This window comes from Spermophilus citellus (genome assembly GCF_964194105.1).
Source record: "Spermophilus citellus genome assembly, chromosome: 4".
Lineage (NCBI taxonomy): Eukaryota > Metazoa > Chordata > Mammalia > Rodentia > Sciuridae > Spermophilus > Spermophilus citellus.
In genome coordinates this window covers 10,284,371-10,307,265 of record NC_138185.1, presented here as the reverse complement: position 1 = coordinate 10,307,265, position 22,895 = coordinate 10,284,371, and the positions used below count along the sequence as shown (strand labels likewise).

The window sequence follows — 22,895 nt, the reverse complement described above, 5'->3', positions numbered from 1 at the left end:
ATCAGGCAACAGGCACCAGTGATCTCTGGGAAACGGGGAACCAGACGTGTGCCATGACCACCCCTACTCACTGCCAGAGGAGCCCAGCCCCTGAGACCAAGCTCTTGGTAGTTCCTGGGATGACGCTCACATGAGGAAGCTAATGCAGGTGCAAAGGCCCCAAGTGGAAGTCCTCTCTCCACTCTTGTGCAGAGCCAGCGTTCCTCGCCAGGTCTGGGTCAGAGTCCTCAGGGCAACCCATCCTCACCTGGGGAAATGCCCTCTCTACACCCCGTGGGGCGATGGTCCTGCCTGACAGATCTGAAATACAAGGACTGAAAGAATCAGCTCTTTTCAAGTATTTTAATCATATCTAGCACAAAGCCCAAGATGTTTATAGAAATACCAACAACATTCAGAGCCTGGTCAGGGGAGATGCTCATTGTCTGGCACCCGCCAAAAACCATCAGGGAAGCAGGAAAATGTCTCGTGATGTGAGAAAAAGTCAGCGGAAACCAACCAAGAACTGGCTCAGGTGTTAGAACTGGAAGAAAAGGATAAATGGGTTCTGTGTGTTTAAAAACGTTGAATAGAGGCACAGAAGATATATTTTAAAAAACAAAATCAGACGTCTAGAGATGAAAGCTACAGAGTGTGGAGTGGAAATCCACAGATGAGACTCCCAGCAGAGGGGAGAACGCAGATTAGAGGAGTTGGAGACGCAGCTGTGGGCGCTGTCCACAAGCAAACAGGGGAGAAGAATTCCAAGAAGAAAGAGACATCAATGAGCTGGACGGTGACTCCACGGCGACGAGAATATGCGCACTTGGAGTCCCTGAAGGAGAGGGGAAAGGAGAAGACAGGGTATCTGAAGATGGAATGGTAAAAGCTGAAGGTTGCTAGTTTCATTAGCATCATTCATTCATTTCTAATTACTGAGCATCTGCCAGGTGCAGGAGAAATACAGGGGAGAAAAGGAACAAAACTCCCACCTTTGTCTGTTTTTCTACTCTGGAAAAAAAAAACCCAAAACCCAAATAAGCAGGTGAATATTATATACAGTACAGCCGCTGCACCCTCCAGCTGTGACATCCAACATCACCAACACTGCCACATGTCCCCTGGAGGAGGGGAACCAGTGACCCATTAGAAGTGAACTTTGCCAGGAGAAGAAAAATAAGACGGTGAGCACCAACAGGGCATTCTGGGAAGGAGCTGTGGCTATTTAAGGTAGAAGGTGAGGAGAGTCCTCAAGAAAAACGTGACATTTGGGAAGGACTTGAAGGACGTGAGATGGAGTGCTCAGATACAGGGCAGGCGGAAACCCAGATGCAAAGGCACTGAGGCAGGAGCCTGTTTGTAGTGTTTGAAGAGCTGCAAGAAAGCTGAGGCCATCTCAGTAGAGTGACCAGGGAAGAACACAGGTCAGCAAAGGTGTGGATGGGGATGAATGGGGACCGCTCCCTAGGGATGAGAAGGGTCCTGTAGTCACAAGGAGTAAGGAGTGCTGGACAGGCAGGACCACAGTCACCACCAATTGTACCTGCTAGGAGTGTGGCCTTGGACATGCTCTTACTCCTCTTTGGGCCCCAGTTTCCTCATCTGTGAAATGCTCTTCACAGTCTCTGCAGAGATTAAAGGACGTAGCAGATTCCAGAAGGCACCTGATAACTAAGACTCTGCAATGCTTCATAAAGAAGCACTGTTCAAGAAATACAGGCAATGGGGTGTGCACAATTCTAAGTGCTGTACTTCTTGGGAGACTTAAGCTTTGAAAGATCTTCTGAGAATTTATGGATTTAGTATATATTTATATACACGCTTTATGAGAATCTCAGTTTCCCAGCATGACATTGAAGATGACTGCTTTGCTACTTAAATTTTGCCACATTGGCATGCAAGGGAAGATGGATGGTAATATTTCAGACGTCCAGTTCCATCAGTCCTGAGTCAGAATTCCCACATTCTCCTCTCAGACAAGTTGTCGAACCTCTCTGAGCTTCACGTCATTGTTGGAAAAACTGTAAATTGTAACATGTATCTCAGAAAATAGTTGTAAAGATTAAATAACTTGTGTTTAATGCACTTTTTGTACAGTGGCTTGCATTTTGTACAGTGGGTGTTGTGAATGCAAAATATTTGACAATGCATATTATTCTATAATATATAATAATATATTAAGATTAGATAATCATATTTGAATCATACTAGCTCAGAAACCAGAGGACACATGCAGTGCTTCATAATTTGAAATTGCTTTGAATTTAATTGTTTTTGCTGGTTGGATAGTCAACCATATCAGCTTACATGGAGTTTCCAGAATCTTCCAGGAAGTATAACACTGGGATACTGGGCAGAGCTGCCCCACTCCGCTCTCCACCATTGGAGGAAGTAGTCAACATAGACAGAGATGTCAGGTCTTCCATGGGCTTTTCACCTCACACGCTGAGCACTGTTAGAAGTCCCCACGTAGAAACAAAGGGCTTCCCTTCCATTCTCCTGGAAATTAGGGAACCAACAGCAATGGCAAGCTCAAGGCCTTGGGATGAAGGACAGGACTGCACAGGGGTGGAAGGGAGAGGATGCTCAGGCCAGGCGAGAGTGGAGTTGGCCTCCCTCACTCTACCCACCTGCTGACCAAGCTTCACTGCATGACCACAGCCCCCAGGGTGGCCCCGCCTGCCCTGAACATGTTTGAGGTATCACTGCCACCCCTACTAGTGCATCAGACAGATAATCAGATGCAGACACATACCAGTAGGAAATCTTCCTAGTGAAATCCTACGATATTTTTTGCAAGAGTATTTATCAAGTTATAAAATTTGCATGCCTCTGGATGCAGAAATTTCACTTTGGGCCATTTGTTCAAAGAAAAGATACACAGGAGGGATTAAAACTAAAAGTGAAAGATGCCAATAGTACAGCCTCTGATACCCCAGATGTGAAACTGTGAATCCTGAAAATGCCCAGCAATAAGGCCAACCAAACCAGGGAATGAAAACCACTGGAGGCGCACAGGAAGGAGGCAATGGGGGCTGGGGCTATAGCTCAGTTAGTAGAGTGCTTGCCTCATGTGCACAAGGCCATGGGTTCAATCCCCAGCACCACAAAAAAAAAAAAGAAGAAAGAAAGAAAGGATGCAATAGCCTCTGCTCTGTTATTACACAAGCAAGTTGATACTGAGAGCCCCTCTCATTTATGCAAAATTTCCATTTCTTCCATTTGTTTATTCAGAAGTCAAATAGTACATATTAATAAAATGACTTCTCTGTGCCCTGCTGCCTTCAATACCTGAGACATCCCTGTCTCTGTTGCACCTCCCTTCTGGCATGATATGGTGGATGGGGTGTTGCGGATCTTGTAAGCAATGATGCCAACAGCAAAGGTGGAGAAGGCAGAAGACAGTGAGCAAAGGAGAGCTTAAGACGGCTCTTTAGGAGTGGACTCCCAGAAAGGAGACACTTAAGACTTGAAGGATGAATGTGAATTACTGACAGGCACACAGAGGGACAGAATGTTCCAGACAAAGAGCCGTGAAGTTGGAAATTGCTTGTAGTATTGTGTTAGTCAGGGTTCTCAGAGGAGCAGAATTAACAGGAAGTATGATTATAAAAAAAAAAATTATTAGATTGGCTTACAGTCCAGAAGTAGAGAGTTCACAATGGCCATCTGCAGGCCAGAGACAGGCAGGAACCAGTAGCGGTGCAGTCCAAGAGGCTAAAGTCTCAGACAAGAAGAAACAACAGTGCTATCCTAGTCCTAGACCTGACAGAGTCCGCTTTGGAAGAGTGAAGGAGCAAGTCTGATGTCCTCAAGTGATGACAGGAGCAATCAAGAACCTGTTCAAGAAAAATTGAGCTTGCATCTGCTGCTGCTTCCTTGTTCTTCCAACTTTTTTTCCATCCAAGCCACCTTCCTATTGGACAGTGCTGCCCACACTTAGGGAGGATCTCCACTTCAGTTTGCTATCCCACAGGCCAATCATTCCTAGACACACCCCCATCGACACGCCCAGAAGCCTTTTAATCTTCAGTATCTTTTAATCCAATCAAGTTGACAATTCAACTTAACCATGACAAGTATGTTTGAGAAACTCCAAGATAATTCATTCAAAATAAATGGGGAGGGAAAAGCAGCAGCTAGTGAGGGGGGTGGGCTCTGGTGTGCGCCATACCTTAAGATGTCCAGGAGGCTGTGTCAGAGTATGGACCAACTCCCAAGCCAGGGGAGGCCACTGGAGCAGGGAAGGACTGGAAGATGGGGCCTGGGATGTGTAGAATGGATTGAGGGCACTCAGAGCCCAAGCAAACAGGGCTGGGGGCCTTGGCAATCATAAGGCAGAGAGATGACAGGGTCTTGCCCAGGGTTGGGGAGGTGCAAAGGGCCAAGGAAGTCAGGTTCAGAATGCATCCTACCTCCCTAGCAAGTCAGAGGAGAAAATTTATTTGCCTGTCACATCCCTGGCACCGATAAACTCTCAGATTTGCAAAGCAGAACAGTTATTTTGAAACACCAGGGTTGGTTGTTTTTTTCTTTCCTTTGGTTGATATGATTCATTACTGCGAAGGTTGTGGGAAGTCAGACAGAGCCATCTCTGGGGCTGATGTACAAATCATTAGTCAAGGTGACCAGGAAGGTGGTGGAAAACATTAGCATCTTACACAGTCTCTTTGCAGAACTGGGAGTAAAGGGTTTTTGTTGGAATGCACCATACACTGCTGTGTTCATTACCCTCTGGCACCAAACAGTGTCCCTCCAACCAACTGCAAATGCTGAATATGTTGGGAAGAGGGGGAAGGGAAGGAAGAGGGACTCTCATAAGCTCCTGATTGTTCTGTACGCCCGTGGGCAGAAGAAGTATGGCTGGAATTGGGGGTAAGGGAGAAAAGGAATTGCTTTGAGAGTCCATATTCAACAAGTCGCAGCTGTGAAAACTCTGTTTTGCTCCTAGGACCTAGTTGACAGCAAGGAAACAGAAGGACAAGAGGTTGAAACTTTGAATTGCTCTGTCCCTGGGGACCCAGAAGGACTGGAGATTGCAAAGGACGACTCCCAGGCAACAAATACAACAGAGAGTAACAATTCCATCATGAGTTTCTTCAAAACTCTGGTGAGTAGTTTCCTTTCTTTCCCCATTTCTATTGCCCAAAAGTTGTGCTACTTGTAAGAACAATGCATCTTTGAATGCTGCTGTCCTGAATGGATTACCATCCTGGCACAGCTGGAACATGAGACAACGGGGACAAAGTGCCTCCTGTGGGAATGTGTTCATCAGTCTTCCAGGGAGAGAACCCTTGGAGTTGGGAGCCATGACATGGACACTAGGTGCCCAGACCACGTGACATGAGCTGTACTGTAATAGAATCCTATTGCAATTGAATGTCTTATGGTCATTGATCATAAACAATATCGGAAAATACTGCCTTGAGCTGTTGGCCTATCAAAGTAATTTTCTCACTCAAATGGCAAGTAAAACGCTGTAGAAATTGCTGTCCATCTTGTGACAGCTACCTTTCCCAATTTCATTAGATGGGGACATGGACCATGTCTTTGCTTTGCTTGCTCATTTCTGACCACCCCAGGGCAAAACCCTCTAGCTTGCCATATGCCAGACACTCAAAGAAGAGCTGAATGGCTTGATGCATACAAAAATAAGAACAGCCACAAAAGTGTTTGGGCTATCTGAAGATATCAAGACTAGCTTCAAAAGATAAAATGAAAGAAAAAGTCAACAGAATGTGCCCCTAGCACCACAGGGTTGCCCTGCTTGTGGAGTAATAGTGGAGTCGGTGGGAACTGGGCCTTCCAGGAGACAATTTTGATAGTGGTCAAACTAGTGGTAAATGAAAATAATCTGATGCATTTCATTATTAAATAATAATTTGGTGAGCTTTTTATTACCCAGAGGTCCTTGGGTTTCTACTGAACTAAAAGTGCTTCTTATTTCTTGCTTTGCCAGTGTAGTAAACTGGACCACTCTAAACAGTGATGTAATTATGAAATAAAAATCACCCTAAAGAGCTATGATTTCTAACATTTGATTTTCTCAAACTTTTAAGGTGTCACCTAACAAAGCTGAAACTAAAAAAGATCCAGAAGATACGGTAGGTCCTTTGAAGTATGGGTTTGTGCACAGAATTGGATTTAGAGGGAGTCTGCTTATTTGTTTTCTGTATGAAGTGCATGTCCTTTATATGTTTTATATATGTATAGACACATATATGGACATACATAGTTAGCAACTTAGTGCTGTTGGATTGTCTTTTAAATATTTCATTTAGGTTAATGGTATTATAATGAAAATGTAGTGAGTAATTTAAATCATATTCCAATTTTGGTTAAATAATATCACAATAACAAATTTCTTTCTTCCCCCACATTTCTATTGGTGCATTAGAGTTGTACATAATGGTGGGAATAACCAATTTCTTATGTAGAATAAGAGCCGAATACTAAAAATTATACCATCATCTTTGTCTTTTTTGTTATGTGTAGAGACCCAGGGAATATAGTTTAAAAATGCCCCATTAAAGTAGGAGAAAGATGCAGAGTTTTGTTTTTTGGTTTTTTTTTAAAAAATGTGTTCTTTGTTTCAAAAAAAAATAAATCTCTACTGCAAAGACCATTTTTGAAATAATGTAGTAGCCACGGGACATAGGTCAAGTGGAAAGCCATGTAGGTAGGAGTGGGGAGGCTGGAGTTTCCACTGTCTCTCTAGAAATTCAACCAGTTCTCCTCAAAATAAATGTGACTTGAGCCACTATTTTCTTAGAGGTGTTTTCCCATTTCACTTGACAGCACGGGTCACCTCTGGCGGAGCACATGGTTTAAATTTCATGAAGAACCTCCAGGGAAGGTTAACTTGGTAACAGATAACTGTCTTGTGTCCTTTGAAAGATACTGGGACGAAATAAATGGCTTAGCCCCCCTGCTACACCTGTTGCTTATATCCCGAAGAGCTAAGCCGTGACAAGGCGTGCGAGGTCTGGCCTCAGAAGACCTCTTAGAGCTCAGATTTCGCAACTAGATACTGGTGTGATCCTGACCTGTCTGGATCAAGTTTCCACATCTGTAAAACTGGGACAGTAAAACTTTCTCCCAGCCCCCGGAACTGAGAGAAGGTGTGATAGGGCAGAGCTCTATTCAAATGTTGGTGACCCCTGCTTCCATGTCACATCCAAGCCAGGTTGGACGGCGTGATTACATTTGATTTATACTCATTGAGTTCCTCCTTATCCCATTGAAAAGTAGATTTCCAAGGCATCTATCTATGTGCATTTTCCTTAAAATTACTCATTTCCTACAAGGCAGCTAGGGTCAAGTTCCATGAATGATTGGGTCAATTGTTTCTCTCTTGGTTCTGTGTTTTGCTTTGTTTGAAGCGACATAGTCAGAACAGTGGCCATAAACAATGGGGAATGTGGGTGTGTTGTGTGGCTCCCCAAGTGACCTGGGACACTCATTCTCTTCAGCTGCTCATGTACCAAGACCCTTCCATGACCCAGATGTGCTCCCAACCCAACATGCCTGGCTGATCAGATCTTATGGTCTTCCCCAGAAGACTGTGGGGTCCCTGCTGCTCACCTGGGCCTCAGATGAGGACCTTTCATCTGGGTTGTCCATGACACCCACAATTAGACCTATTTCCTAAAACCTTATTCTCTTACCTAAGCCGTGACAAGGTGTGCGAGGTCTGGCCTCAGAAGACCTCTTAGAGCTCCAGTTTCGCAACTCGACACTGGTGTGATCCTGACATCTTTTTTTTTTTTTTTTTAAAGAGAGAGTGAGAGAGGGGAGAGAGAGAGAGAGAGAGAGAGAGAGAGAGAGAGAGAGAGAGAGAGAGAATTTTTAATATTTATTTTTTAGTTCTCGGAGGACACAACATCTTTGTTGGTATGTGGTGCTGAGGATCGAACCCGGGCCGCACGCATGCCAGGCGAGCGCGCTACCGCTTGAGCCACATCCCCAGCCCCCTGACATCTTTTTCTACTCTAGTTCTTGAATTTGTGCCTTTGAAAGGTGTGTAACCTTGTCCCATTGGGTTCCGGGTGATTCTCAGCACGCTAAGTACTCACAGAAACTCTCACGCTGCTTGCAGCTGGAGTCAAACATGTCCAGTGGCTGCAGCAGGACTATTTTAGTCCTTCCCATGTGACAGTAGCATTTAGATATTTAACACTATTAAATAGACTATGTTATCTTTTTTAATTATTTACTTTTCATTTGATATTTTACAGTCTAATTACCCTACTACTGTCTTTAGCGAATATGGACAGGGTGGGGAGTGGGTAGTTTAGTTTTGGTTGTAGGGTTTTTTGGAGATGTGTTAATCTGGGTCAGTTAAATAGGTCAGTCTGTTGAAAAGCAATGTGTGCCTGAAATTGTCTGTGAATATGCTCTTTACCAAAGCATCTTAAAAAGATAATGTTCTTGTGTCTTATGGGTGGGAGATGGCAGTAACATGCCAGCAGCTAACTGTCACAGTGTATTCATGCACCTCAAAACAACAGAAAACTAGATTTTGTTTAAAAGCAAAATTCTAAGCTGCAACTGCTGTTGCCCGCAAGGCTTCCAAAGCAGAAAGCATCTGCGATGGGCAAGTGGGTCAGAAGACATCTGAGACCCAGGTGAAGGGCAGCAAGAAGAAGCACCTGGAGAGCCCCCGGCTGGGCCTCGCCTTTAGGAAATTGCTTAGACACAAGGTCTGTATCCCGTTAAACTAGCAGAAAGAAGAACCCTGGTCCTCACCGTGCCAGGCACACGGGCCCTGTGCCCGCCACCTGTGCCTTAGTGAAGACAGAGCCTCCTGAGGCTGAGATCATTAAAGGGAGATTGGAAATGACATGACTCAACATCAGTGAATGGTTTCAAGTTGCCATAGCTCTCAACATCGCAGGTGGGGGGTTTTCTGAGAGTGGACCAGGGTTCTGCAGTTACTCTCACCCAGTGTTTCCCAAACGCCAGTCACGTGCAAACCGTGTTGGCCACTTTTGTTGGAGGTCATATTAATCACTTGATATTTTTATATAGAAATTGACCATGTTCAATGAAATGTATCTTAAAAAGAAACTTTGACTTCCACTGTACATGAGAACCAGAATCTTCTCCTAAGAGGAGGGTAACCTTTAATAAGGTTCATTAAAGGATCCTGACTTCATGCTACCTCGTTTGCATGAAGCTCTAGCACAGTGCCCTCACTAGTTTTACTAGAAAGCCACTGGCCAGTGGTGTAGAATATTAAGGACATACCAGTACCAGGCTGAGCCTGTCTTTCCCTGGACTGTTATTAGATGATATGAAAGTTTGAAAAGTATTTTCACGGTTTGAATGCTATTGAATATCGTCTTTCCATGCAACCTGATGTCACCTCTGGCCCTGCAGTGGTAGGCTGCCTGCATTTTGGGAAACACTCTTCTAACCTGAAGAAAACAATTTCACCTTTGTGTGTCTGTTCCATCCATTTCCAGTATTAACAAAGTTTACACTGAATTCACATAAAAGCCCAAGCAAGAAAAAAACAAAAACAATGAATGAAGGCAGAGCGAGTTATTTCTCCATGTGTGTGGTGGGGGGTGGAATCAAGATAATATGAAGCCAGTTTTGGAGATGTTACTCTTCTAATGTCCAAGAATATGCCAGTGTGTGCCTGAAACCATCAATTAAAAAGATCTCTGAATTGGGTCCTCAAGCTTGGAAATTTCTTTAAAATATCAACCATTCTCCATCAAGTTGAATGAACTTATTAAAAAACTTCCCCAGCTGGATATGATAGTCCCAGGGTTGATTGTGTATGCAAATAAAAGCCCCACAGAAAATTCTTGTAGCTGAATCTATATTTGCATAACCAACACATTATGAAACCACCCTTCAGTCTCCGGACAGGCTTATTTTGTTCAGTAAAGAAAGAAAGAGAGGGAGCAATAGATATTGCAATGAGGGAGGGAACATTAGGGTGGTGGGGCCACTTGGGCATGTGAGAGCTTAGTAATGGCCAGTGAAACATATCATGGGCTTCATGCCACGGAACCTGGTTTAGCTCCAATGTGGCACTCTCGTAGAAAGCTTAGGAAGTGTGTGTCTCCCTCGCCAGATCTGCACTGCATTTGCCTTCACTCTGTGCAGATCTCTGTCTGTCCATATGTGGACTGTCCAAATTCAATGTTGTTATTTATAGGGTTCCCTGGAGTCGTTGGCCTTGCATCCTGCCCCCGAGGTACAATGGGGAGAAAAACAGGATTCAGGACCCTGAGGAAATGTAGAGGACATCCTTTATATGGATCCCATAATACAGACATACAGACTTCAAGGTCTCTCCTGGAGCTACATCCAGTGTGTTCTTTATGTAAATGTGAAATAAAGTAAGGGAACTATTCCCAAATGTTCTGAGATCTCATTTATGCAGCAGTTCGGCTATTACCTCTATCTAGGACAGATTATTTCTTTACATCTTTTGATTATTCAGTTGTATACAGAAAACGGTGTTATTAATGACCAGCCGGGTCCTATTCATGACTCCCATTGCATAATTAGCAGAGGAGCGGTACCCTGGGGTTCCGTGGGATAGTGACCTCAGGCAGAAAAGGGGAATCCAGGCATCAGAGGAGAAAGCGCTACCTTCTAGTTTTGCTGTGAGAAATCTGGTTGACTTCTGTGTTCATTTCTCCAGTGCAATTTTCCTTCCTAAAAAAAAAAAAAAAAAAAGAATTTTTTAGGTTAAAAAAAATGGGGAAGCTGGAATTCATAAACCAAAGGTTTTCCTTTTAAACCAAAATAAAGCGAAGCACCAGCTTTCCTTTGCTGAATCGGAGTCTTTGTTTTTGCCTTTGTTGCACAGGAAGCCTCAGAGTGACACTTCGTCTTGTGTCCTCCAAGCATGCCAGGCAGGTGTGCTTTAAAATGCTCTTGTGCTGCCTGAAACACTGGCCCTCTCCTGGGCTTTCTCAGGGACACCTCAATGAGGCAGCAGGCTCAGGTGATGCTCTGCCACTCACTCATTGGTTTTTGTAAAGTCTCTATTTTCCTAACACCTCCTCTCTCCCATACTCCATGTGTTAATGACATGAAAACCTGCTCAGAAGGTAAGGCCACTTATGTGTAATATTCCTATCTGATCCATTAGAGTTTCCTGGGTACAGTCACCAGATAAAATGCAGTGTCCCATTAAATTCAAATTTCATATTTAAAAAAATAATAAATTATTTTATATAAATTTAAATATGTCCAGCAAGATATTGGGAACATATTGAAGCTAGAAATTTTTTCTTTGTTGATCTGAAGTTCAAAGTTAATGGGGCATTCTATATTTTCATTTTAATTTTAAATCTGGTAATCCCATTCATGAAATTGCCTCTGAAATCATGGTTAGAGTTTTTGTAGCCTCTCCCATAATGCAAACAAAGACTATTAATTTGGCTAATGAACATTTGGATGGACACCGTTTGAGGAACTTCTTTGAGACATAAGGAAAGGAGTGGGCAGGGATGAAAAGATGAATGGACTTTAGAGTCAGGAAGCCAGATACAGCAGCATCCTGTGAGTACCTCTCTCTGGCCTCTTTCATTTAGTCAGTCAGTGAGTGAACATCAGTTTTGTGCCAGGATTTGGTCCCAAGTGGAGCTAGGGTGTCACAGAGATCAAGAACTTCTCTCCCTCAAGGGGCTCAAAGTCTAGCAGGGGAGATGCAGAGTCAACCAACAGTTACACAAGTGCATTAGGGGCGTTATGTTACAGCCGGATACAGTAGTGCACACCTGTAATCACAGTGGCTTGGGAGGCTGAAGCAGGAGGATCACAAGTTCAAAGCCAACCTCAGCACTCTAGCGAGGCCCTAACAATTTAGCGAAACACTGTCTCAAAATTAAAAAGGGCTGGGGATGTGGCTCAGTGGTTAAGAGCCCCTGGATTCAATCCTAGGTACCAAAAAAGAAAAAATTAAGGAATTATCATTTTACTATCATGCCCATGGTCTCTGGGTGCACCCAGCAGGAGGAGAGGGGCACCTCCCAGGGAAGCCCCTCAGGATAGAAGTGTTGCTCAGCCACCCTCCCATCATCAGCTCCTGTGTGAAGGCTCTGGACAAGCTCTCCTCACCACACTTCTCCCAGTGGAATTTAATACCACAGACACACTGTGAATCTGCTTATTTCTGGGACCCTTTGCATGGCCACAGACCATGTTAATGTCCAATCTTGATGATCACCCCCAAGAAAATGGGTCCCCTTGACAGAGGGGCTAGGGCAGCTCCTCCCTGTGATTTCCAGCCACCTCCGTTCCTGAGTAAAGCCCTCCTGGTTGTCACATGTGGCTGCAATTCTTGCTTTAAGTGTTTGGAAGTGCTTTCTTTTGTCTTTTGGTGGCACTGATCCTCCTACTCCTCCAACACTTTTCCCACTTGAAATTTTATACCTGTGGAATTATTTATTCACTGTCGTTCTCTCCAAGAGGACGCGTAGCCCTGGTACTCCGCATACGCCATGGCTCGTGGAAAGCTACGGAATGTGTTTGTCAATGAATAGACGATATTTCCTAATATTTTTCTGAAAAAAGAAAACAAGCTGCTTAGGAGATGGGTGGGTGCTTCCCCTTGAATTTAATGGCCATTTAGGGCTAAAATAGTACCAGGGGCCCAAGCACATTTGAAGCATTCTTAATGCTGAATCGTAATCACGAGTTCACTCTCTGTAAAAGGCAGAAGTCATTTTAAATTCTAGCATTATGCACTTTGCGTATCTTGAATGGAACTGGGTTATCCCAGTACCATTTCTATGCTCCACTCCTTTGTCTTGATTTGATCTTAGAGTTTGCTCAGTAAACAACTCAGAACCTGGGCGAGATGTCACATCCTGCACCAGAGAGTGAATTCGTGTTACTGAACACACCCTCAGGGAGCCCACGTACTGTATGTGAGCGCAGGGACCAGATCAGCAGTCCAGATATGAGGCCGGGCTACACACCTGGTCCAGTGCATCTCGGGTTTTGCTTTCTTTATCTGAAAATTTAAATACTGGGCCAGATGGACTTTAAGACTCTGTCCAGTACCAAAAATAATATGAAACTTCCTTATTTGTCCACACCCCATTTTCAACGCCAGGTTATTTTTTCTTTTAGTGAGAAAATGTAGTTGAAGATACGACAGCCCTGGGAATTTAAGAGGGTTGAATCACAAATTGCACCAGATCCAAAATCATAAAGTGAAGCTGCTTAGGGTGGAGAAGTCAGGTCAGATCAACCTGGTATTAGAGTTTTTAATGCCAGTATTCACTCATGTCCAGAAAAAAAAAAAATGTGACCATCATTCTTTATCCAGTGACTCAACAGGAGACAGAGCACAGGGATTAATACCACCTCCCTGCAGATATCAGATGTCTTAGGACCAGACTTTAGCAAAGTCACATGGGGAGAAAGAGAGAGATAGGGAGGGTGCGAGGAAGATGAGCAAGAAGAGAGGAGAGAGTGGGAGGAAGGAGGAGGAGGAGAGAGTAAGGGGAGGGAAGAGAGAGGAAGATGGAAGAGGGAGGAGGAAAGGGGAGAGAGAGGGAGGAGAGGGAGGGAGGAGGGAAAGGGAGAGAGAGGGAGGAGGGAAAGGGAGAGAGATGAGGGGAAGGGGAAGAGGGTAGGAGGGAGAGAGGGAGTTGGGACAAAAGAAGTGACATTGAAGACGTTTCCACTGTGGAGCATGGGGCTGAACCTAAAAGCAAAGAATTCCTTCGTGGACACATGCAGTTCAAAACCCCTTCACCAAGCTCAGTCCAGCTGCCTTATGCCTCAGAGCTGGATGGTGATCTCCAAAGTGGAACGTGGGGAAGGAATTTCAGAGGTTCTATCGGAACTATATTTATCATCACTTTTCCTTAATTTTCCATTTGGATTAGTAAACCCACACATGATGATAGAATATTTCTCAAAAAATGTGCGTGCGCTGGGGTGCGTGAAATGTGTCCCGAGGAGAAGACAATCAAAGCACTTGGAGCTAGCGCCACATTCTGGCAGCAAAGTGTCCCTTCCCGACCCCCTAGAGTCACTCACAAAAGCATCATGAATGATCCTCTGGTTGTTTTCCAAAAGAAAAAAATATATATATCCCAAATTTCTTTGAGATTTTTAACACAGATTCATATTCACAGTTGAAATTTGGAAAATACAGAAAATTATAAAGAAAAAAAATATTACCATTATGTACCACCCGAGCCCAGGGGTACAAAGAAGAGATCTTTCACTCTTGAAATAATCAAATCATTCTGAATCCCCACCCCCTATTTTAAAACTCTTCAGGATGCTGAGAAGTCACCCACCACTTCAGCCAACCTCAAGTCAGACAAAGCCAACTTCACACCCCAGGAGACTCCAGGGACAGCCAGGAGCCCCAAAGGCTGCAGCCCTTCAGGTGCCGTGCAGTCCTTGCCTGGGCCTGAAACCACCAAGGAAGGCGGCAAGGAGAAGTCAGGACCCACCTCTCTGCCTCTGGGCAAACTGTTTTGGAAAAAGGTAAATTGGATTTTAGAAGTTTGCAGAGTCCTTGGGGCTAAGATGACTTGAGAATCTATTTCTTTTGGTCTAGTTGCTGTACTCAACCAAGTATAGCAGCTTCCCCTCCTCCTCCTCCTCCTCTTCCCCTCTTCCTCCCCTTCTCCTCCCCTCCTTCTCCCCTCCTCCTCTCCTCCTCCTCCCCTTCTCCTCCTCCTCCTCCCCCTCTCCCTCCTCCTCTTCTCCTCCTCCTCCTCCTCCCCTCCTCCTCCTCCTCCTCCTCCTCCTCCTCCTTCCTCCTGCTTTCCTCTCCAATGTGACTCCACTTGACATTGAACCAAGGATCCTGCTGTACTCCAGGAAGAATGAAATGCCTATCATGTTTACGAACAGGTGTTTCGTGGGAAAGAAATTGAAATGAACAAGTAGAATTTCTCATTCTTTGAATGACTTGGCTTCCTGAGAAAGGGTTGTGTTCTTCCATGGTTTTGTGAACCTTCTGGGATGTCACGTTATCCTGTCTGTCCTGGTGGATAAATGGCCTCCGTGTCATCCCTTCCCATTCAGCTAGAGTCAGTCTACGGGAGCCACTCTCCTTTGAGAAAGCTAGTGTGTCCACCAGGGCAAGCGCAGACTGTTTTCTGGGGCAGGAAAAGTCAAACCACTATCTGATAGTTTCCCCTTTTGAAATTAATGTGCGGGAGGTATGTGCTTTGCCAGGAAGTGGTGGGTGGGGCCACTCCTGACTCACCGTGCTCAGCAGGCCCCAGCTGCCACACATGTCCAGGACACTCCTTCCTGGCTTAAATTCGGCCAAAAGATGAGCAAGAAGTTGGGGGGGGGGGTGGAAATTCATAGAGCCGAGAAAACCCAACTTAGCAGTTTCGTTAAAACGTCTGTGCCACTTGGCACACTGTGCAGAGCAGATGACAGATCCAGATGTCACTGTGGCGTCGGTTTCACCCTATTGTCCAGAATCCAGCTGGACTTCGGAGCGTCTTTCCAGTCTGTTTCCTGTTGTACAGAAATCTTCCTTCCAGGTTCTTCTCAGAACACAGAATCCGATAATTCGTGGAAACCTTGGAAGAGGTCAACTGACATTCTGTTCCCATCCTTCTTTCTCCCTAATCACCATTACTTATTTTTAAAAGTCTTTTACTAGCAACATAATGTAGGGAACAATTTCTGATGCGTTAAATGCATATATTAGGGACAAGAGAGGTGACCTCAGTGACCCATGTTTGTACATTTAATTAAATAATTATCATCTATCCATTCATATCCGTGTGTGTACATGTGTACCTATGTGTATATGTGTACATACACACACGTGTATGGCGGAAATAAAGGTAGCAGATTAAACTTGGGATTTAACATGCATTTTTGCTCAGGGCGAGAACAAATGTATTTAGTTTTAAAAGGACCAATTAAAGGAAAGTGTTATATAATAATGGCATTAATGTTAAGTACTGGCCCTTCAAGAAGCACATACCAAGGCAGAAGTAACATCCTAGAGGTTTATTGAAGGAAATTGCCTGTGATGGCTCTCAGGGGTACAGGGAGCTGGAGAGCACTGAGCCCAGGTGAGGGCTGACATCTGCAGTGGCTGGGAAGGAAGGAGAGAGAGGGCTGGACGGAGGGTGGTGCATCTTGGCCCAACCAGAGGGAATCTGACAGTCTGAATGCCCACATGGAGAGTCCACCCTGGCCAGGTGGGTCAGTACGCCACGGTGCTCCGCCACTGACAGGAGCCACCAGGGGAACTCGGCTTGGCTTTAGCAGCGGGGGGTGCAGTCGTGCCAGGACAAGGCTGTCCCCACGTGTGAGCCTGAGCAGCACACTGGGTGGCGCAACAGACCACACATGCTGGACAGCAGGTGATGGACCGAGGACCAAGAGTCATGCGTTTGGACAGACCTGGCTTTGAGCGACAGTTCACCTCTCCGGCTTCCCTTACTTGTGAAATGCAAATTAGAGCAGCACCCATATCTTAGAAATAAATCGAGAGGACATGCTACAGCCAAACCCAACTCCACCTGCCACAGAAGCAGCTAAGGGCAGCCGCTGTCTGTGCCTGTCGCAATGTCACAGGAGGGTGAAACTCCCCCTGCCAACAGCTCCATCCTGTGATGCCCAGTGGGGAAGCCGCTAAGCTCCCTCTGCGTACCTGCTCTACCAGTCTCCCCACGGGAAGCCATCCTCAGGACCACATGAGTTCATCTCCCAGCCAAGGACCTTATCATGCTGGCTGCCTTTGGCACCTTTATTCGGTGGATTATTAAACCTCGTGAACTTAAGAGGAATTCAAACCAAATCACTGGTATCCTGACTTCCCTCTCTAACCCAGTCAGATGGAAATGTTCTGCAAGGAAGGAAAAGAGGGGAGTTTCACTCATCTGGAGCCTTCCGGGTGCCCCCCTGTGCCCGGGCTTTTGTGCCAGCTGGTACGGAGGGCAAGGCGAAGACAGTTGCAGGGAGAAAAGCCGCTGGCCCTCTCAGAGCCCTGTTCCTGTGGGACGGGGTCATTCCAGTGGGGAACAGACCCAGGGCCTTTGCTTTCTCTTCTTTAAATTAGAAAGGTCGTCATGATAAAATCAGCCTTGTGCAGATCTTGAAAAACACAAAGGAAAACTCTAGACAACTTGTACATTTTCACTAACAGCCAACCCTACCCACTTCCTTCTCTGCTTTTAATTGAGAAGCTTTTAAACATGTTTCCAAGTCTGTGGCCATGAACTTCAGAAATAGATTTTTTTTCTCCCCAGAACAGGCAGTAGGGATGAAAGTATTAGTCATTTTGATTTTGTGGTCCTGATTGCTGAAGAAGTACTTAATATAAAATTAAAAAAACAAAAATAGCCTTTGATGAAATTAATTTTAAATTAAATTGTACTTTCAAAAAAAAAAACTGTTTAATATCCAGTGACCTGGTCTAAATATGCCCATGATTGCTCTGGGTCAACTGAGCTGTCACTAGCTGGCTGGTCTTACAAGTTATTTAAATTTTTTGGCTTTCCTTTTCCTCATCTGTTGAATGAAAGGGTTGAGATAAATAATCATGAAATTCTTTTAAAAAAAATTTATAGTTGAAGATGGACAGCATGCCTTTATTTGTTTAGTGTTTTATGCAGTGCTAGGGATCAAACCCAGTGCCTCACACATACTAGGCAAGCGCTCTGCCACTGAGCTACAGCCCCAGCCTGTGAACCTCTTATATGTAGCAAATCAGGAAAAAAAATGGACTGTGTAGCCCTGGAAAAATTACTTGACCTGAGCTCCTGTTTTCTTATTTGTAAAATGAGAACTTAGTTTATCTTGCAATGTGGTAATAAGGAACCAGAAACTGTACACACACAGCACCTGAGACCATGTGGCTTCCCACCCTCAGTGCATAGTGACCACAGGAATGGTTGGCTCTCTGTCACTCAGTCGTGCGATGTATTTGGAGGAGCATGATAAACACACATTTGTGTGTACACCTGCACATGTATCTGGAATATCTTCAAAATAGCCCTCCCCTGCCTTCTCCTGGGGGGCAAATACTGGAGTGGAACAGTAATGTGGGTCTTAACATCACCCAGATACACCTTCGAATCTCAGTCCCAGGCCCCTGGCTGCTTGAAAGTGGCAGATGGCTGACCCCCTAGGGCCTCGGACTCCTCCACCACAAACCCTGTCAGCGTCAACTACCTCTCATAATCACTGGGAGGCCAAGGGACTGGGATTCTGTGAGCATAGCTCCATTCCACCCAGGGAAGTTTGCAGTCCAGGGTAAACTGCAGTGACCAGGGTACAAAGGCTTGGGGATTGAAAAAGGGTGCAGTCAGTGCAGGTTGAAGTAAGCTTAGAATTCCCACGCGCTGCTCTGAGTCACCTGGGCTAGGTGTTCAAGCAGACCCGTAAGCCTTCCTGGGGGATTCTGGTTAGGAAGCCTGGGTGTGTGGCTGGGGAGGCACAGGAGCACCTACTTGGAGGCTGAATACTGTGGGTTTAATAGGATAAGTCTCAGGCCCACTGTGAAACAAGCCAACCCAGAACAGCTGTCATGTGATGAAAAGGATGCTTAGAGGAGACCCACCAGGATCTGCTGACTTTAGTGCCACCACGTGAATGTATTTTAAAGAATCTTCCATTTAGGAACTGAATTCACTTTTAAAGAAGAGGAGTCATTGTCATTCAAGTTCATGGTCATAGGTTATGTGCCACTTAGCTTCTCTTTCTTAGTATCTGGAATATCTTCAAAATAGCCCTACAGGTCTAAACAGGATCCTGTAGATTGCACAGTGCAACTTTTATTATTGCTAATGAAGCTGGACTGTCTATAGATTCTGGCAATAGCCAGGTGCCAGTTCGTTGAAGGAGACTGACAGTGATTCTGTTCTGACACCTGAGTGTTAGTCTCACACTGTGCTTCTTGACTACCCCAAGAGGTCCAGGACCTGAAAAATGCCCTCAATCTAAGAGCCTGGACCTTGCCTGGAATCATTCTGTTCTCTCGCTTACTCTGCAGAGAGCTGCTTCCTTGACATCCAGTTCTTCTTCCTGTCTCAGCAGTTCCCTTCCAAACCCGGTCCTAGTGCTGAAGAGTCCAGCGTCTCTCCTCTCTCCTCTTCGGAGGTCACCCACCTCCATGCGCTCACTGGCAGTGGAAATAACGAATAGAAATCTGCTCTCCTGGCTCCCCCACCCCATAGGCTTCCTCTGAACTGTCAGAGAAAGGGGAGAGGACGTTGCCCAGACCTTCATTTGTTACCGTGGACTGAACGTGGAAGCCACACTGGGACAAATAGAGGCAGAACAGGAGATCCAGGCTTGGCTCAGAGACCCAGCTCCATGGGTGTGTGGTGGTGCCTGAGTCTGCTTTCGGGAGAAGCAGAGAAGAGCTGAGACCTCAACAGGGAAGGAAGACGCTAGGGTGGGAGCAAAAGCTTCTAGATGCTGGAACGGAGCCTGGAGGTGAAGGGCAGTCTGCATCCACGGAACCCACAGTTAAGTGACACCTAGCCCAAGAGCGTGGGTTGCCATCATTACCTTTGTCTTTGTTAACAGAAGACTGTCTTCCTGGGTTCTCTCCAGTGGTGTCTAAAGTATGCTAATCCAGTGCAGGGGTGCAAGCCACTGAAGGGGGTCCATTAAGGAGGAAAACAACGCGGCATGGAGCTCTCTGGAATCTGCTCTTAATCCTGTTGACTTTTTTTTTTTTGTCAGTGATTTGGACAATGTCATAAAACACACTGCTCAAGTTGACAGCTGGGTGGGCTCATTAAGGCAGCCCAAAATATACACAGTAAAGATCTCCAAACACTGCCACAATGGGCTCCGGTTAGTGTGACCTGGCATTTTTTATTTATACGGGTCAATGTGCCATTGTACTATAAAGAGTGAGTCACCAAGATTGTAACTGAGACCCACATCCTTTCCTACCCCATGCCAACTAGAACCCGAAGCAGTGTTAAAAAATATCTGTTCATGAGGATTCCAGGAGCAAACATACTTCTGGCCTGAGCAGACTTAAGGACTTTCCAAAACAACATAGAATTCATCAAGAAAAGTCTTAAGGAAGTGGAATAAACCTAGCTGATGTCACTTCTTCCCCGCATTCATAACAATTGCTACCATTACTTGAACCCATACTATGTGCAAACACTATGCTAAGTGCTTTATATGTACAAAATAAACAACAGCAGTCTTCAGGATTCATAAATAAATGATGCCCCACATCCTGTGAAGGAATCCAAGACAGATGACTGTGAGTCAGTCTGGGCTGCCATATGTCTCTGCCCCCAGCCACACCACTGCCATCAGAGACACCAAGGAAAAGTTGCATGACAACTCTCCCCCACCCCCATCACCCCTGTGGGGCCTCAGCAGCCAGCCAGCAGTTCACCTGCCATTTGCAAGGTAGCAGGAAGAAAGCACACCCCCAGCTCCCGCTCAGCTCTGGGGAAGCCCCCTGCAGCCACTCAGGCCCCAGAGTGACACCATGTAGAAGATCCATCCTTGGCCCTCTCTTCCCAGACAACTCAACAGCAGCTGAGCTGGACTGAGTGGCCACCAGCCACCAGCTGCCCTGGCCCTGGAGGTGATGGGTTCATCTACAGTTCTAATTTCCACAGGTGAATTCTGCTTCTGGGGCTGATTTCTTGAAATTTTTCTTTCTGTTCTACTTCATATACTCTGGTTTCTAGAAGAGTCTATAGAAACCTGATATTAACGAGCATTTAATTATAGACACCACTCGAGTTGTCCCCACCTGTCCACACAACTTCCAGACTCTCTAGCCCCATGTAAACGGGGTACTCTTGTGAGGCCCAGGAGGACTGTGTGGGCTGGACCCAGCCAGCAGCTCACTCTGTTTCTTCGAGGCTTTCCCCTGAATGAGCTTTACTCCTGAAACAACGCGTGACCACGAACAGGCTAATAATCAGCTCAGAGAGGAGTGATTACTAAACCAGGTCACACAGTTGAAACTCTGAACTTGGACCTGACTCTATAGTCGCCATGTACCAGTCGCCATGTAGCATACTTCCTCAGATGAGCCACATGCTAACCGGTGACCAGAACCTGGACTCCCACTACATGAACTGCTCGAGTCAATCACTGCTCACATGCAGCCTGCACCTGTAGCCCTATTTGCAAATGTACAAAAAGTTCAAAACAATTTGAGGCAGTTCTTGGAGATAGCCCTAGAAAACATTTCGCTGGCTGCACAGTACAGTTCTCTCCTTTTTCCATTCTATTCCTGTCCTTGTGGTGATGTCAAGAAGAATGTCCCTTCTTGATATTAACAAGCATTTACCACTGTGTTAGCCCTTGCTGGGCTCCCTTTTTACAAAGACTTAAACCTTATTAGAACTTAATAAGTGTTTGCTTCATTCGTCGTATTTATTTTAATATGTATTGTATACATATTATTATTATAGTAAATGGTATTACATTTGAAAAAGAAAGTTTCTTATGATTACATAAAGTTTCTTATGATTCTTATGATTTCTTTTGTGTTACCATTTAGCTTCTTATTATCACAGTCAATGGTACACATTGACTGTGATAATAAGAAGCTAAACAAGAAGCAATAGTAATATTAATGTGATACCATTTACTGTAATAATAAGAAACTTTCTTTTCAAATATATTTAAGTAAATCTATGGTTAATGTATAGAAAATATCAAATAAACTGGTGACACATGAACAAGTCAAAGATGAGAACATGCTATGAAAATTATTGCAGTTGGTAGATGCTCACGCAGACAAATTTCACAAAATAAGGAACTTTTGCTGGTAGAATAACTTTTAAAAATATTTGTTTGGAACAGGCAATATTTGTAAGGCCAGTTTTCAAAACAGCAGAAAGATTTGGCAGTCTGAAAACATAACAAAGATCAAGGAAACTTGAGTGTTCAGATCGAGCTCCTTCTATTCCCATCTGTCACCTGCTCCAGGTTCCCAGTGTCTTCAAGAATACAGTGAGAAATCAAAATTCAGGGACTTTCCAGACAAGGAAATCACAGACACAAAGAAGTCTCAGTACAACTGGATAGGACAGGAAGGAGGGTTGAAACCCCCCCCCCCGGTCTATTTTTAGATAGTAAGAGGGTTTTTCTCAGTCTAACGTAGATGGTCTATTTATTCCTGAAACTTCTGTGGGTCAGGCTTGAGGAGGTTCCGCTTTTAAAACAGCATTTGATTCTTTACCTGTGCATCGTGTTCAACAGCACGCAATCAGGGCACAGTTCCAAGAAAGCAGAGCTCCTCCCAAATTCCTTCTGCATGTGCTATCATTTTCTGACAGTCGGAAGCTTCCAGAAATGTTACAGTCCTTCCATGGACACCTTTTTTACCCAGGCAAACACACACAAATAAAAGTACATATTTTCATCCTTAAAGTCGTGTTGGCAAGAGAGAAACTTAGCTTCTGGAAACACTGCTTCTCCTTTTTTAGCTGTTTAGCCTAAACAAGTGACTTTGCCCCTCTGTGCTATTCTTGCAGTACTGTGCAAAGGGGCCCTCAGTACTTGCTACTTGGAGGCACTTTGCCGGGTAGTGGAAGCAAGGTGCCACTGTGAAAGACATCTGTAAATACCGCTTCCCTTGCGTGGCTCACACTGCACCTGTTACAGGGGAGGGTGGGTCTTGTACCAGCAGAGATGCAGGGAAGAGTTCTTGCCCTGGAATAAAGAGGAGAGATGCAGAAGGTCTATGAACACCCTGCAATTATTTAAAAAGTACTTTGTTTATGGGAGGAGAGTCCAGATCTACTAATTTGAGTATCAAATTGGTCTGAAACCACTAACACTCTCCCCCCAAAAAGTTTAAGGACAACCCAAGGAAAGAGGCAAAGATGACATCCGACGTTGGAGCTTCAGAATAGAGCTGAGATATTAGGACAGGACAGGAGATGCAGAATTACTCCAGGGAGTGCAACTGTGTGGAGTTGGATGGATCAGACCCC

General features: G+C 45.0%; 1 protein-coding gene across 1 annotated transcript in view; it reads left to right on the top strand.

Annotated features, from left to right (window-relative positions):
• The window catches only part of BCAS1 (brain enriched myelin associated protein 1), a gene marked incomplete at its 5' end in the record, with an annotated part of 73,162 nt that overhangs the window by 19,950 nt on the left and 30,317 nt on the right, over positions 1-22,895 (top strand). The window contains 4 exons of the mRNA XM_081291414.1: positions 4,931-5,089; positions 6,039-6,083; positions 8,547-8,681; positions 14,251-14,463. Coding sequence (XP_081147540.1) covers positions 4,931-5,089; positions 6,039-6,083; positions 8,547-8,681; positions 14,251-14,463 — 552 coding nt within the window. The remainder of the gene's footprint in view (positions 1-4,930; positions 5,090-6,038; positions 6,084-8,546; positions 8,682-14,250; positions 14,464-22,895) is intronic.